This window comes from Sus scrofa, chromosome 10, assembly GCF_000003025.6.
Source record: "Sus scrofa isolate TJ Tabasco breed Duroc chromosome 10, Sscrofa11.1, whole genome shotgun sequence".
NCBI lineage: Eukaryota > Metazoa > Chordata > Mammalia > Artiodactyla > Suidae > Sus > Sus scrofa.
Window position 1 is genome coordinate 11,448,651 of NC_010452.4, and position 15,650 is coordinate 11,464,300.

Here is a 15,650-nt window from a genome sequence, read left to right on the forward strand (position 1 = left end):
CGAGGGGGTTCTCGCTCTCGTGTGTGAATCTTACACCTGAGGCAGGAAAAGCAGACAACAGCGAGGCAACAAATAAACAAGATGATGCTACAACTGGGACTCGTGCGGCGACGGGCAAAAGAGGCTACGCGTCTACGTGGAGCAGGGGAGGACGTGCGTTGCAGCGGACAGCGTAGCCTCTCAACACCGAAGACACGGGAGCCAGGACAGCGGTGAGAGGCAAGGCCCGCAAGCTGTTCTGGGGCGGAGGCTGGAGAACAGGCTAAAGCAGCAACAAAGGCCTGAGGCAGGAGCCGACCAGGCTGCCGGAGGATCGGAGGGACTGTGGGGTCTAGTCTGATAATAAGGGGCCAAAGGTCAGAAATCAGATCGAAGCACCCCCCCCCAATAACATCCATGACCTGAGCGTTCATATCACTGCTCTGCACCTCAGTTCCCCAGTTCGAAAATCGGAGTACCACTGCCTGCACAGACGGCTGCCAGAGGTAAGTAACAGCATACCAAACTGTATGGGATTGGTTAAAGCACCATAAAAGTCTACGTCTACAATATCGCATGGTAATTTATTCTCCCTATAGTTTCCCTGTCTGGCTGACTAGAATCCTATTATTTCCAAGCTTACCAAGAAGCACAATTTTTAAAATTATAAGTATATCCTCTCTAAACCTGGTGCACGACTGCTCACTGTGGGTCACCTATTCATTCAACTCAAACATCAATTAATCGCTTACACAGTTCTGGGCAGACACTGAGAACAGGAGATGGGGGACAAAAAAAAGATCGTGTCTGTTTATATCAGAAACGGAGGCACAGGAATGATCATATATTAATAACAAAAAGGGGAAATCAACACCAGATCTGAGCCACATCTGCAACCTACACCACAGCTCACGACAACGCCGGATCCATAACCCACTGAAAGGGGCCAGGGATCGAGCCCACATCCTCATGGATACTAGTTGGGTTCCTAACCCACTGAACCACAGTGGGAACTCCCATACCTATTAGAATCATAAGTTTTATTTGGAAACGAACTGAAAAGAAGGGGGAAATAGTGTCTAAATAAGGATCCCAAATCCTAATTATTCTTATCATTAAAAAACCGAACATTACAATTTTCTTTAGAAACATTATATAACTCAGACATCCTCACTGTAGCTGAAATCTTTTTTTTTAAAGTCATGAATGTGCTTCTTTTACAATAACCTTACTCACAGCCAGTCAGGAAAGACCACATATTGTATGAGTCCATCTACAGGAAATGTTCAGAATAGACACATTTATGGAGACTAAAAGTAGATTAGTGATTGCCTAGGGCTGGGAATTGGGGGAATCTAGGGGGAGATGAGTGAATGCTAATGGATACAGGTTTCTTTATGGGGTGATAAAAATCTAAAACTGACTAAGGTGATAGTCAATGCTTGTGCCTTTGCCCACAGTGCAAACATTTCCTCTAAGAGAACATACAGCAAAAAAGCCGTATCTAACAGCATCCTAGCCACCAAAGTATTTGAAGAAGAAATTGTTCACTTCAAAAAAACATTCAGGGGAGTTCCTCTATGGCTCAGCAGTAGCGAACCTGACTAGGATCCATGAGGATGCGGGTTTGATTCCCGGCCTCGCTCAGTGTGTTAAGGATCCGGTGTTGCCCTGAGCTGTGGTGTAGGTCGCAGATGTGGCTTGGATCTCACACTGCTGTGGCTGTGGTGTAGGCCGGCAGCTGCAGCTCCAATTCAACCCATAGCCTAGGAACCTCCATATGCTGCGGGTGTGGCCCCAAAAAGACGGAAAAAAAAAAAAAAATTCAGGAGGGGAAAGGAAAATGAGGACAAGAAAATATTTTCAGGAGCAGATCATAGGGCTGGACTGCGGTCTCAGTGACACGGAGCATAAACAGGCGTCAATGACTATATATTCTCCAGACACCACTGTAAATATTTACCAAAGTAATTATGGTCTAATTAAAGTGATTACAAAGGCTAAAACAGATCCGTGAGGTACAACCTAGAATCAAATAATTTTTTATATTCCATCATGAAGGTGAACCAAACAATAATTTTTGTAAACGTTACAGGAATTATAAGAATACAAAAAAATCCTATCAGACTAGATATTAACAGAAATAACTCAAATTGATATCTATGCCAAATAGTCTTAATATCTATAATAGCTTAAATATCTTTCTAAAGGAGTAATCACTAAAAAATATAAAAACTTACTTGGTTCTAGCTTCTTCAGATCCTCCAGTTTAAATTCTTCTTGGGACTGTGTGGACTGAATTTAAAATACACATATTACATCTTTCTGTTACAAACATTTCAATGCACCATATGTCTTCTAGATGGCTGACTAAATATTCAAAAAGTAGCCAAAATAAATGAATCTCTTTCTTGCTTTCAAGGTAAAAAATAAAAAATTCCAAATTGTTTTCTGTTTTTGTATTTTGGGAACATTCAGGCTAAAAATAACAGAAAACAAATGAAGTCCTATCTTTTACAGTTTATAAAATATGAGCTAAATCTTTTAACATGAGTTTAACCAATGAATTCCTACTCCTATAAAACCTTTCTGAGACAACACTGTTTTGGGCATGAACGCTTAATATTTTATCAGGATAGTTCGCAATAATTTCTTTTCCTTATATTAGAAAGTGGGGGGAAGGGGACAATTACCTGTAAAGCTGCACTTCGTAATTCCAAGCATGTTGCAATTTTGCCTATGGTTTTCTGCAGGAAAAAGAAAAAGCTATAAATATCATTGCAACTGTTTGCTGTCAAAATCAAGTTGAATTTTACTGATAAGCAATCTATAATTTAAAAAACTAAATGGAATTTTATTTCTCTTTAGCATCTTGCAGACTTAGGACACAAGAAACAGGAGGCAAAGGGCTGGGATCAGGCAGAGAAGATGAGTGTGTACCTATATACATATATATACATATATGCTCAACCACGGTGCCACAACCAGTTTTAAATCAAGTTTGCTTTCATGATAGCTTTAGATATGATTTAAAGGTCAGTGAAGAGGACTTCAAACATCTTCCCTCCCAAGCTTTGCCCTTCCTCCTTCTTCGTAAAGTCTGATATTCACTACAAGATTTAAAAACAAAAATATTGAAAGGTAATGCAATGCTAGTATTCAGTCCAGTCCTGACTTGTTCAATTAAATACATCAGCAATAGTAAGCAAAATCAATACTTCTGAAAAATGGCACATTCTCGTCAGATATGAGCTATAAAATGGATATAAATCACAGGGCATAATCCCTGCCTTTAATAAGCTCATGCTGCTATTATACAAGACACACAGAGAGTCACTGAAATAAAATGCAGAGGCACTTGGTCTATAGGCTTCAGCAAAGTAAGAGGTAATATGTTCTGGAAAAACCAGTAAGAATCAGAATTAGGGGTCAAGCCCCAATGACTGGGGGGATTTCTAAAACTAAAGAACCTGGAAAACTGTCATGGTTCAGTTATCCAAAGTTCCAAACTGAAGCGGAGGGACATAGGTTTGAAGTGTGACGTGCGCTGGGGGAGGGCAGCCACGCTGGAAGGGGACCTTCTCTGACTAGCAGAGGAATCTGTTACTACTTTAGCAACAAGTTACACAGACAGTTTTTGGACAGGAGATTGACTATCAGATTTGCCCTGTCAGAAGACTGTTGTGATAACAGAATCCATGGGGTGCAGGAGAGAAGGGAAAAGCCGAAAGGAAAGATCAATCAGGTAATTTTTACCATTGAACTGCCAGGTCAATGTCAATGCCAAAATCAGAACAGGAACATGAATGACTAGCGTGGAAATGAAAAGGAACTAATGCGTGCAAAAGTAGGCACTGAATTACGCCCATCAAGACTTTTAAATCTGTCCTAAAGAGACATTTCTTAACTTTGTATTAGGAATATATCCAGAGCATAAAAGTGAAGTGCATATGTATTTGCAATGCCTTCACAATAATCTGAAAAAAAAAAAAAATGGTGTGTTCTACATATACTGATGACCTGCAACAGTTTAGTCAATCAGACTTGCTGGTTTTCTCCTTGGTCAATGTTCTTTGGAAGATAAATGAGGAGCAAAGAGGAGTAACAAGTATTGTCCTGGCCCCTGGCACTCAGGCCGGTGGGCACTATGCAATCGTCATACAGACAACAGACAGCTGGGACAGCAACCCACAAAATAAACCACAACTGAGCAAAAGATGGGACTCTTGGCCAAGGAACAAGCTTAACCATGTCCACAATCTTTAAAAATTTATTTTAAGCTTAATATGAGTTTAGAAAATGTCAAATTTTATTCTGAACATTTATATTTAAATATTACATTTAATGTAATTTCTGAAAAAGGATTCAAAGTACTCAGGTTTATTTATCCTCTCAAATGGCTGTTGTAGAGGAACCAATAACAATCTTTTCTACATAAAGTCTAATATCCCCAAATCATTGTCATTTAAGTATACCACTCAGAGATGACAAAACTAGTAAATAATTTTAAACATACAAATAATTATATAGTAACAGTTAACGGCTAAAAACCTATTGAGCAATTAACTAGTACAGATTTTCCACATATTAATTCATTTAATCCTGACTTTAACCCTACGAATTAGATACAACCATTTTATAGATATAAACACTAAAGACAGGTTAAGCAACTTGCTCTGGAAATCAATGTCTTCTATACCATAGCAACATACACAACAGAGCGATATACTTATTTTAATACCATTTGGCCGTACTTTCTATGTCCTTTTAGAAACGGTTTTGAAAAAGGGTTGTCCGTGTTAAGGGAGGTCTATCAATGAGGAAGTCTCTAAAAATATTAGTGAGCTCTTTTCCCTTCTGTACAGTACATTTGATGTGATGTTTTTAATATTTCAGGTACAATGTAGTTTAACAACCACGAGTCCACTAATAACCTATTTTAAATCTCAACATTTCTTATGCAAATCAAAAATCCTATGAGATACCACCTCACACCAGTCAGAACGGCCGTCATAAATAAGTTCACAAATAACAAATGCTGGAGGGGGTGGGGAGAAAAGGAAACCCACCTACACTGTTGGTGGAAATGTAAATTGGTACAACCACTATGGAGAACAGTATGGAGGTACCTTAGAAAACTATACATAGAACTACCATATGACCCAGCAATCCCACTCGTGGGCATACATCCGGACAAAAGTTTCCTTGAAAAAGACACATGCACCCGCATGTTCACTGCAGCACTATTCACAATAGCCAAGACGTGGAAACAACATAGGTGTCCATCGACAAATGACTGGATTAGGAAGATGTGGTCTATATACACAATGCACTACTACTCAGCGATAAAAAAGAACAAAATAACGCTACCTGCAGCAACATGGATGGAGCCAGAGACTCTCATCCTGAGTGAAGTCAGAAAGAGAAAGACAAATACCACATGATATCACTTAAATATGGAATCTAATATAGGGCACAAATGAACCTTTCCACAGAAAAGAAAATCATGGACAACAGACTTGTGGTTGCCAAGGGGGAGGGGGAGGAAGTGGGACGGACTGGGATTTTGGGGTTCACAGATGCAAACTATTGCCTTTGGAGTGAATTAGCAATGAGATCCTGCTGTTTAGCACTGGGAACTACGTCTAGTCACTTACAATGGAGCATGATAATGTGAGAAAAAAGGTATACATGTATGTGTAACTGGGTCACCTTGCTGTGCAGTAGAAAAGACGGAGCACTGTAAACCAGCTATAATGGAAAAATAAAAATCATGATAAAAATAAATAAATAAAAAGGCTAAGTTAAAAAATATTAAAAAAATAAATTTAAACATTTCTTCAAGTTAAGCAGAAGCAAGAGTTTTTTACACAGAATCTACTGAACTATGGCAAAATACCAATAGGCATTATTCATAACTATTTTAAGGGACCACACCCAACATCAGTATTAAAAAAGGAGTGAAACACTATCATTTTCAGCCATAGCAATGACTTGTAAAACACGAAGCATTGACTGAGGTCAAAGTCAAGTATTTGCTATTGTAATTATTTCACCTTTCTTAGAAAGAAATGGTTCAGAAAAATTATTAAGAAGCACCAAGGCATTTGTGTTAGAATATATGTACTGACTATTAACCAATACATACACATTAAAACTGAATACTCGAGGTAAGTTCAAGTTTAGAAGGATTTAAATAATTAGCACTTCGTTCAAATTAACTGCTTATGCCTAACTGGTACAGAAATGGAAAATGTTATTATTCTCAGAATACTGACTATGTTACTTTGTCACTGTTAGGGAAATGGGCAACTCAAAAGGAACAGTTAAAAGAAACAATGGCATAGAAATACACAACTAAAGAGCTATAGTAATTTTGCTCAAACATGTAATAGGTTGAAAAAATACGCATAGCAAAAGCAGTACAGTCTCAATCCAGACTTAATTTTTTAGATTTAAATAGCCAGTCATCTACTTTCTAGCTCAGGAAGAGGCAGGTTAGAAAGGAACCTGTAAAATATAAAACAAGCACATAGTGTTGGAATTCTCATTACCACTCAATCTGATTCAAATCAGGGAAAAACTTTCTAAGCATCATGAGACGGGAGGTCCTGCTCTGCCCAGAAACATACAGAAGCAAACCTACTCCCCAAAGCAGGGATTTAATGGAATGAAAGCTTCTGGCAGCCATTCTTTGGCGACTAAATCCAGTTGTTACAATGACAAAACTATTAAGAAATGAAATGAGAGCTCAGTCAACTGATCATCAGGGAGGATCAAATAAGAATTACAAATTTTCTTATTTTCTACCAGAAATCTTTGAAATTAGGAAGAGAAAATCCATTTTAAGATGTTTTACCAACTAACAAAGTTTAGAGAGCTCAGTAGCTCTGCGTTTGTTCTTCAGATTTAAAATACTGTGAGGATGTACAGAAGTTATCTCTAAAAAAACAAGAGTCCTCTTATCATAAAATAACAATCATATATAATTAATAATTGGAGACCCAACAAAGCATTTATTCATCAAATATTTTTGAAATCTTACTGTGAGCTGACAGGAAAAAGCTTCATAAAGAAAGCACTTTAGAAATATGGTTGGTTTTTTAAAATCTTCTTTTATTTTTTTATTTATTTTTATTTTTTTGTCTTTTTGCTATTTCTCAGAGTCCTAACACATCCGACTCTTTTTTTGTCTGTTTTTTAGGGCTGTACCTGCGGCATATGGAGGTTCCCAGGCTAGGGGTCCAATCAGAGCTGTAGCCACCGGCCTACGCCAGAGCCACAGCAACGCAGGATCCGAGCCTCGTCTGCAACCTACACCACAGCTCATGGCAATGCCGGATCCTTAACCCACTGAGCAAGGGCAGGGACCGAACCCGCAACCTCATGGTTCCTAGTCGGATTCGTTAACCACTGCACCACGACGGGAACTCCTAAAAATCTTCTTTTAAAGTTCCAAAAACTATGGAATGGTTGGCCTAATTCTAAAATTTGGCACTGCTACAAAAACATTTGAAAGAGTAAAAGCATAAACAATATAATTCAAAATAGGAAACATGAAGAATACTTTTGCTTAGAAGAATATAAGGCACAGGCTCCACTTTCCTCTCTTAAGGAAAACACATCGAGTTTCTTCTCCTTGGGCTTATGCGCCAGGTCTGGCATTCAATTAATTTTGCAGACCTAACAGTTGGTTTCGAAAGTTCTCATACCATGTTCTTCAGAATACCAGATTAAACAAAATATTATAAAAGGAGGAGGAACGGTACTTCCAAAAGCAAACAAATTTAAGAAATACTCCATCACCCAAACTCTTTAAAAATCCAGCCTAATACTTCAGCATATTAAAAGCCCCAACAAGTCACAAACTCTGTGCAGATAACATCTATTAACTTTTCAGAGGAAATGTTCTCCAGATAATGTCTGGGAAATCACTACTTTCTAATCACTCATTAACTTGGAGCGTCTAACTTTTTCCTTATGCGACATTCGCATAAGGCATGAACATCAATATGAGTTTTTTGGCCTGTTGTGAAGGTTTCACCTGTTGTTGCTGTTGTTTTTTTTTGTCTTTTTAGGGCCGAACCCTCAGCATATGGAGGCTCCCAGGCTAGGGGTTGAATCAGAGCTGCTGCAGGCCTACACCACGGCCACAGCAACGCAGGATTGAGCCGCATTTGCGACCTACATCACAGCTCATGGCAATGCCGGATCCTTAACCCACTGAGTGAGGCCAGGGATCGAAGCTGCGTCCTCATGGATATTAGGTTCGATTCCGTTAAGCCACAACGGGAACTCCTCACCTGTGTTTTCAAAGAAAATTAAAGTTGAAAATGCGTTCGACGTGCCTTCATTCCTAACTTAGTACCAAGGGATGTGGAGGCTCTTCTCCAAGCCCGAGGAAGAGGCAGACACAGGCGCGGTCTGTGGTCACAGCCGGCCGCCGCGTGTGCCTCCCAGAGAGGTACGACGAGGAGTAAACACCCCCGAAAAGGCGGAGGGGCAGGATCCCTTGGAAGCCTCGGCATAGGAAGAGTTAGGGATACCTTTCCGGATCATTAGGATCAGGTAACGCCTCATCTCACACATTAGGAAACAGGCCTGGAGACAGAGCCAGGAGTCAAGACCACGGCTCTGACTGCAGCTCTCAAGCCCCTTCCTCTGGTCCTGCTGCCTCCTTGGCCTTGCGGAGGGTGAGGATCTGTGTGAGCTGGAAAAAGAGCCGCCGGGGGCCTACTAAGGAATGGCTACAAGTGACAGACGAAACAATCAGCATTATCAACCACCAGCTCCAGCCTTCGAAAGTGAAAGTTAAGAAAAAGCTAATTTTTTTTTTTTGCATTAGTCTAAGCATCATCATATGACAAAACTTATTTCTTCATAACGTGTGTAAAAAAGTTTTTAGAAGGTTTTAGGTCAAATCACTTTATATCTAAGGTCATGCTGCTCAGAGATCTTTTACCTAAGTAATAGATGATGGAGACAAAATATATGTGTAACTCAAGGCAAACAGGTGATTAAGTATGGGTGTCATTAAACTTTTTTTTTTCTTTGCTTTTTAGGGCCACTCCTGCAGCATATGGAGGTTCTCAGGCTAGGCTATGCCGGCCTACACCACAGCCACAGCCAATGCTGGATCCTTAACCCACTGAGCAAGGCCAGGGATCGAATCCACATTCTCATGGGTACTAATCAGGTTCATTAACAGCTGAGCCACGACGGGAACTCCATCATGAAACTTCTTAATTTCCCAAGCTTGCACTTTGTTTCCATATTTATAGCACATTTTGTTAGCTGTTAATCTGCGCACTCAGATATTTGAGATTCTATTTCAAAATGTAGGTGTTTTAACTTTCATTTCTGTGATACCAAATGATCACTTCCTAATCAATTCCTATATAGATTTCACAAGTCTTAGGGAGGTAATAAAGCCTTTCCTTATGTCAAGAATACATTTCCTCTGTAGTAATTATTTCCCAGGGCTCAAATCCTAAGTTGTTAGAATCTATTGTGGATATTAGCAATTATTATGGAAAAAAGAAAAATATGCTTTTAAATTTAAAAAGTACTATTTAAAATACAAAATAAGGATACATTAGAAAATGTATACTATTATGCTAAATATTTCAAAAATGCAAATATACTAACTTGTGTAAGAAATATGCCTGACCCTAATCTTTGGGGGCTTTTCCTTTTCAAACTCTTATCAAGAAGAATCAAACGAATACAGGCCTAAGGTCTAAAACTTGTTTAGGCTTATTTAATAAGTGTGCAAAGAGGGAGTTCCCGTCGTGGTGCAGTGGTTAACGAATCCGACTAGGAACCATGAGGTTGTGGGTTGTGATCCCTGGCCTTGCTCAGTGGGTTAAGGAGCTGGCATTGCCATGAGCTGTGGTGTAGGCCGGCAGCTGCAGCTCTGATTCGACCCCTAGCCTGGGAACCTCCGTATGCCAGGGAAAAAGACGAAAAAAAAAAAAAAAAAAAAAAAAAAAAAAAAAAAAAAAAAAAGAAATGAGAGGAAAACTGACATTGATTTATTACCTATGAGATTAAAATTGAATTTAATTAACACTAGATACCTGGAGCCGGGGAAAAGGAGACTTGTTTTTTTCCATTTCCTCTCACTCTTTTAAAGTAAAGCTTCCTTCAATAACCCGTTTTTCATAATCTCTAGCAGGACAGGGAATCGACACATTAAAATTTTAATTCAAAGAAAAAGAGCACCGCGGAAAACACTTTGCAACGGTATGTGTTTATTCTGTTAATGGATTCTTATGCCAAATTCTTACCCTGAACTAATGTTTTTCACTGGTGGCTGTTTTGTCTGTCAGTTTTGAGAGGGGGCGGAGAAGCAGGTAAGAAAATTAAGTGAGTACTGGAGTTCCTGTCATGGCACAGTGGAAGGAATCCGACTAGGAACCATGAGGTTGAGGGTTCGATCCCTGGCCTTGCTCAGCAGGTTAAGGATCCGGTGTTGCCATGAGCTGTGGTGTAGGTCACAGACGCGGCTCAGATCTGGCGTTGCTGTGGCTGTGGTGTAGGCTGGTGGCTGTAGCTCCTATTAGACCCCTCACCTGGGAACCTCCATATGCGAAGGTGCGGCCCTAAAAAGCAAAAAGAAAAGAAAATTAAGTAAGTATTGAGCTGGGATGCAATTACTCACAGTCAAACTCTAGTCTCCGGACCCTCCTCCTCCCCAACCAGACTGTGGATGCTAAAGTTAAACACCACCTAAGTGGCTGAACGAAGAAACTCATTGGGAGAGAAATTCATTACCTGGTCAGTCATGAGGTGTACCTAAGCCATCACCTAATGTCAGGCAAACACAATCAGTGCCATTCTTTGTACTTAGCGTTTCTGTTGTTTGCATTTGCTTAATGGACTCAAAAGACAGAACCCTTTCCATTCAGACGGAATCTGATGCATCTAGAGGTTATTTTATGGTACCTTTTGTTCTTCTGTGAATTCAGAATTATTATGTTGAGCTTGGGCCTCCTTTTGTAGGTGTCTTGCTAATCTGTAAGAAGAGAAAAAAAAAACAAAACCTTCTTTAGAATTGAAGGAAAGCAAACTATCTCATGTGCAACAAGGTAAAACGATTCAAATCTTAAAAAACAGACAGTGAAGTACAATAACACTTTCTTGTTTTCAAAGTGTAAATCTACCTTATCTTCAGAAATCAATTCTTTATATAAGCCAGACTTTTCATATTTCTCTGGGACAAATTTCAGCTCCAGGCAGTAAAGACAAAATCATAGAGCTGGAAAGAAAGAATCTCAAACGATATCTAATCCGACTTTCTTCAGGCTGTGTGAGTTTCCTCTATAACAAGCCAATAAGCAGTTGTACAGATTCAGCTTCAACACCTCCAGTAAGCACCAACCAGAGATGCTTTATCAGTTTATCATCAGTTTGCTGATAAGACTAGTTCAAATTACAGCCATGACAAAGTGATGACACTCTATCAAATTACACTTTTAAAAACATTTTTCATGGAAAACAAAGACAACCTCTACCAATCAGACATGGAAATCATTGTTTGCCCCGTTGTGACCATACTTAAAATTAGCAGCTGGGCCTGGAGTGAGTTTTCAAGGGCAGATCTGTGTTACAAGTCTAAGCTCAACGTTAAGGATCCAAAGCTATTTCTGAGGCAGCAAAAAACCAAAGGATTGACTCTAACAGCTAAACAACAAATAGAAAACTAACTCAATTTAGAAATGAGTAAAGGTTTGACTGAATAGGCGTTTCTCCAAAGAAGATATTAAAAAAGGGCCAATAAATACATGAATATCTTATTACGCATTAGGGACATACAGATAAAAATCACAATGAGATACCACTTAACATGCAGAAGGGTGGGTCTAATTTTTAAAAAGAGAGAGGAAAAAACAGGGTGTTGGCAAGGATGTGGCTGTTGGACCTTATGCATTAATGGTAGGAATGTAAAATGGTACAGTCTCCATGGAAAAGAGTTCGGCAGTTCTTCCAAAAGTTAAACCTAGAGTTATCTTGTAACCCAGCAATTTCAAAACCCTCGGTATGTACCCAAGAGAACAGAAACATGTTCACACACAAAAACACTGTGCATGAAGGTTCACAGCAGCGACATTATGCGTGACAGCCAAAAAGCAGAAATACCCAAAGGGTCCATCCACAGAGGAATGGATAAAGACGACGAGGGGGTACCCATTCAATGGGGTATCATCCGGCCATAAGGAGGCGTGAAACCCTGATACACACTATGACGGGGATGAATCTCAAAAACACGACAGTAAATGAAAGAAGCCGCATGTGAAAGATCACATATAGCGCCATTTACACGAAGTATCTGGAACGGGTAGATCCACAGATAGAAAGCGGATTAGGTGTGACCAGGGACAGCGCAAAGAAGACAACAGGAAGGCACCAGGATCAGGTTAAGGGTTTCTTCTGGGGGCGATGGATACATTCCGGAATTAGATACTGATGACGGTGGCATAACGTTGTGAATATACTAAAAACCACCAAATTGTACAACTTTACAATGATAAATTTCATGTTATGTGACATTTATCTTAATTTTAAAAATGTGCAGGGGGTAAAAACTCAAAGATTGAAAGGGTTTTTTTGGGTTTTTTTTGTTTTTTTTTTTTTTTGGTGAAACATTTTTGTAACAGGCACAAGAACTTGGAACTATAATTCCCACGCAAACGACACAATTCTGGGGATTGGAGGCAGAGGTAGAGAGGGTGCCGTGTGCTGGGTTTCCCATCAAGTTTCCAAGAAGTCTTTCTCTCCTCCACAAGAGTGTCTTTCAAGATCAGCTGTAAAGTCCATTGTACCTGATGGCCCTTCCCAGTCTGTGGAGAGTTTGCATCCTCCTTTTACCACAAAGCGAGAAAAATCCTAACGCTGGCCAGCACAGCGCCACCGTGGGTCAAGGTTCCCCCACAAACTGGAAACTCCGTAATGTTTTTCCTAAAATGTCATTCAGAGACCCACTCTTTGTGGATTTTATACGGGAGCACAATTCGAAACAGAGCTGTTGTCCTTGTTCTGCACGTGGTGTCCTTTCAAACTCTGGCTGTGGCCTACCCTCTACAGAGAGGTCTCTTTAGGAATCACAGTCGGCACTTACAGGGTCAGCGACACATCCCTGAACTCAGGGAAGCTGCAGTGTGGCCCAGCTTATCCCAATGGTTCTCCACGCAATATGCCAATAGTGACATTAAGTTAGGCCGCACCACCATCAGAAGAAAGGGTATATATATATAGCTCTACGCTCCTGCTCAAATGCCAACAGGCAGTGGACAAGGATGCTAAATGCAAAGAGAATCCTGTTTTCAAAATTATGCAACAGACTGAAAATTATGTGCATACCATGTATCTTACCTGATAAAGGACCTATGTCCAGAATATACAATGAACCCCTATAACTCAACAGGGAAAAGACAATTTTGAAATGGGGGAGAGGTTTGAGGAGCAATTTTACAAACAAGATTCAGAAGGAAAATCAACAAGAAGAGGCGCTCGCCAGCATCAGCTGGAAAGGCACAGAGAGGTATGGCTGCAATCAGAGACACACAGAAACCACTGCCGCCAGGATGGAGAAAAACAGCAGCGCTCACATATTGCTGTGGAAACACTGCATTATGGTACACCCCGTCTGGACAACCATTTGGCAGTTTCTCTTCTAAAATGACACATAAATTTACCACATGAGCCAGCAATTCCACTCCCGGGTATCTACCTAAGAATGAAAATATATGTGGCACAAAGACTTACACATGAATGTTCATAGCAGCGTTAACGGTGATGCTTTCAAACTGCAGAAACAGCCCATCAAGCAGTGAATGGCACACAGCAGGCGAAGTACACATACGGTGTGCGGCTACGCAGCAACAACAAGGAACCAAGGCCTGATAATGGGCCACATGGGTGAACCTCAAGGACACTGTGCCACACGAAAGGAGTCACATACAAAAGATCACACATCACATGATTCAACTTACATGTCCAGGAAGGAGCTTCAGAGACAGAATATAAACGAATGGCTACCTGGGGCCGGAGGGGGAATATGGAATGACTGCAAATGGGAATGAGAGATCTTTTAGGGGCGACGGAAATGCCCTAAAACTGACTGTGGTGATGGTTGCACAATGTGGTAGATTTACTAAAAATTCATTGAATTGTACACATAAATGGGTGAATTTCATTGCATAGAAATTACACCTTATCTTTTAAAACTTCTTTTAAACTAGGCAGGAGAAAAAATGAATTTTCTAAACCCATAAATTGCTGCACCTGAGACAAACAGACAGCAATCTGTCCACGGAGGGAAAATCCACATGCTATTAGTAATGGTGAGAAAGCTATTAAATATTCTTCCCTAGAGAATAAGCTCAGCTTACAACGGTGCCTACAGGTAGTACAGGACTATTCCCAAGGGGGAATTTTAAATATATTTAAAGCACATAAACAAGGGCCTCACAGAAACCCCACAGCAACCCACGACAGAAACCAGGGCTTCTCAAACTATCTAGAGTGAAGGACTAGTTTTTTTCCTCCAATCTGTTCCAGGCTAATACTTTTATAAAATACAATAAAAACTACTGTGAAGGTGTCATATTGCTATAGAATTTCCAAATCTTAAAGCCCAATTTCTTTACTTATCTTCTTGCAGAGGAGTAACAATTTTCAGACCAGCAAAGACCCGGGACGACGCTTTGAGAAGCGCTGATATAAGGCAGAGTGAGGCTGATGATTAACAAGTGTCACCCGATCTTCAAACTCACCCATTCATCTCACCAGTATCTACTGAGCATCTGTGGGCTGGATTAACACCTCAGGACCGATCCTGTGAAGAGCCGATTCTGGGCAGCAGTGTCTGTACTGCTCTAGAGAGGGCAGGAGGCTGCACCCCCAATGCTCAGAGAGGTGGCCTGCTAGATGGAGTTGTTTTTAAGAGGCCATGCATAATTTTCCTTCCTTCCATTTTTAATGGTTGCACCTGCAGCATATGGAGGTTCCCAGGCTAGGGGTCCAACATGAGCTACAGCTGCCGGCCTACAGCACAGCAATGTGGGATCCGAGCCCCATCTGCAACCTGCACCACAGCTCAGAGAAAGGACAGAGGCCTTAGGGTGGAAGCGCTTCCGGAAACGGAAACGGCGGGAGCAGGGCACTTGCTCTTGGCACCCTTCTGCAGCAGCAACACCCGGGGGCTCCAAAGCCCGCCAGAGACTCAGCGCTTTGAGGGCGGAAATCAAATCGTCCTCATTTCTGCCTGCCCAGCTCTCACTTGCTGAGGGATGACACTGGAAGTTGTTCTTACCTTATGATGAATACAGACATGTTCACTGCCTCCCCAACGTCCCCATCCCGTGATCCACTCCCGCAGGATGACTGTAAAGACACCGCTGCCTCCCCGCTGAGAAAGACCCGTTCTCCAGACTCCTCCTCCTCTCTCAATTATCCAGTCAGGGGTGAAACAGGAGTGAAATCCTGTCCATTCTTTTTCACATCACTTGGTGGCCCCCAAATGGTCTCCCGTTCTGCAGCCTTTCTCACAGACAATTCAAAAACAAAACAAAAAAACACTTGGCATTTCCACTGCGGTGCAGGGGTTAAGGATCCAGCGTTGTCTCTGCAGCCGACCGCAGCCTGCACAGAAGGTTGGGGATTCCGAG

At 40.9% G+C, this 15,650-nt stretch overlaps 1 protein-coding gene across 3 annotated transcripts in view; it reads right to left on the reverse strand.

Annotated features, from left to right (window-relative positions):
* AIDA (axin interactor, dorsalization associated) overlaps positions 1 to 15,650 on the reverse strand; it is a 36,092-nt gene that overhangs the window by 17,893 nt on the left and 2,549 nt on the right. For all 3 annotated transcript variants that reach the window (XR_002336125.1, XM_003130513.6, XM_013980033.1), the window contains exons 2-4: positions 10,927 to 10,996; positions 2,673 to 2,726; positions 2,220 to 2,274 (exon numbers count right to left, since the gene is read on the reverse strand). Coding sequence is in view for 2 of the 3 variants with exons in the window: in XM_003130513.6 (XP_003130561.3) it covers positions 2,220 to 2,274; positions 2,673 to 2,726; positions 10,927 to 10,996 (179 nt within the window). In the remaining variant the exon portion in view is untranslated. The remainder of the gene's footprint in view (positions 1 to 2,219; positions 2,275 to 2,672; positions 2,727 to 10,926; positions 10,997 to 15,650) is intronic.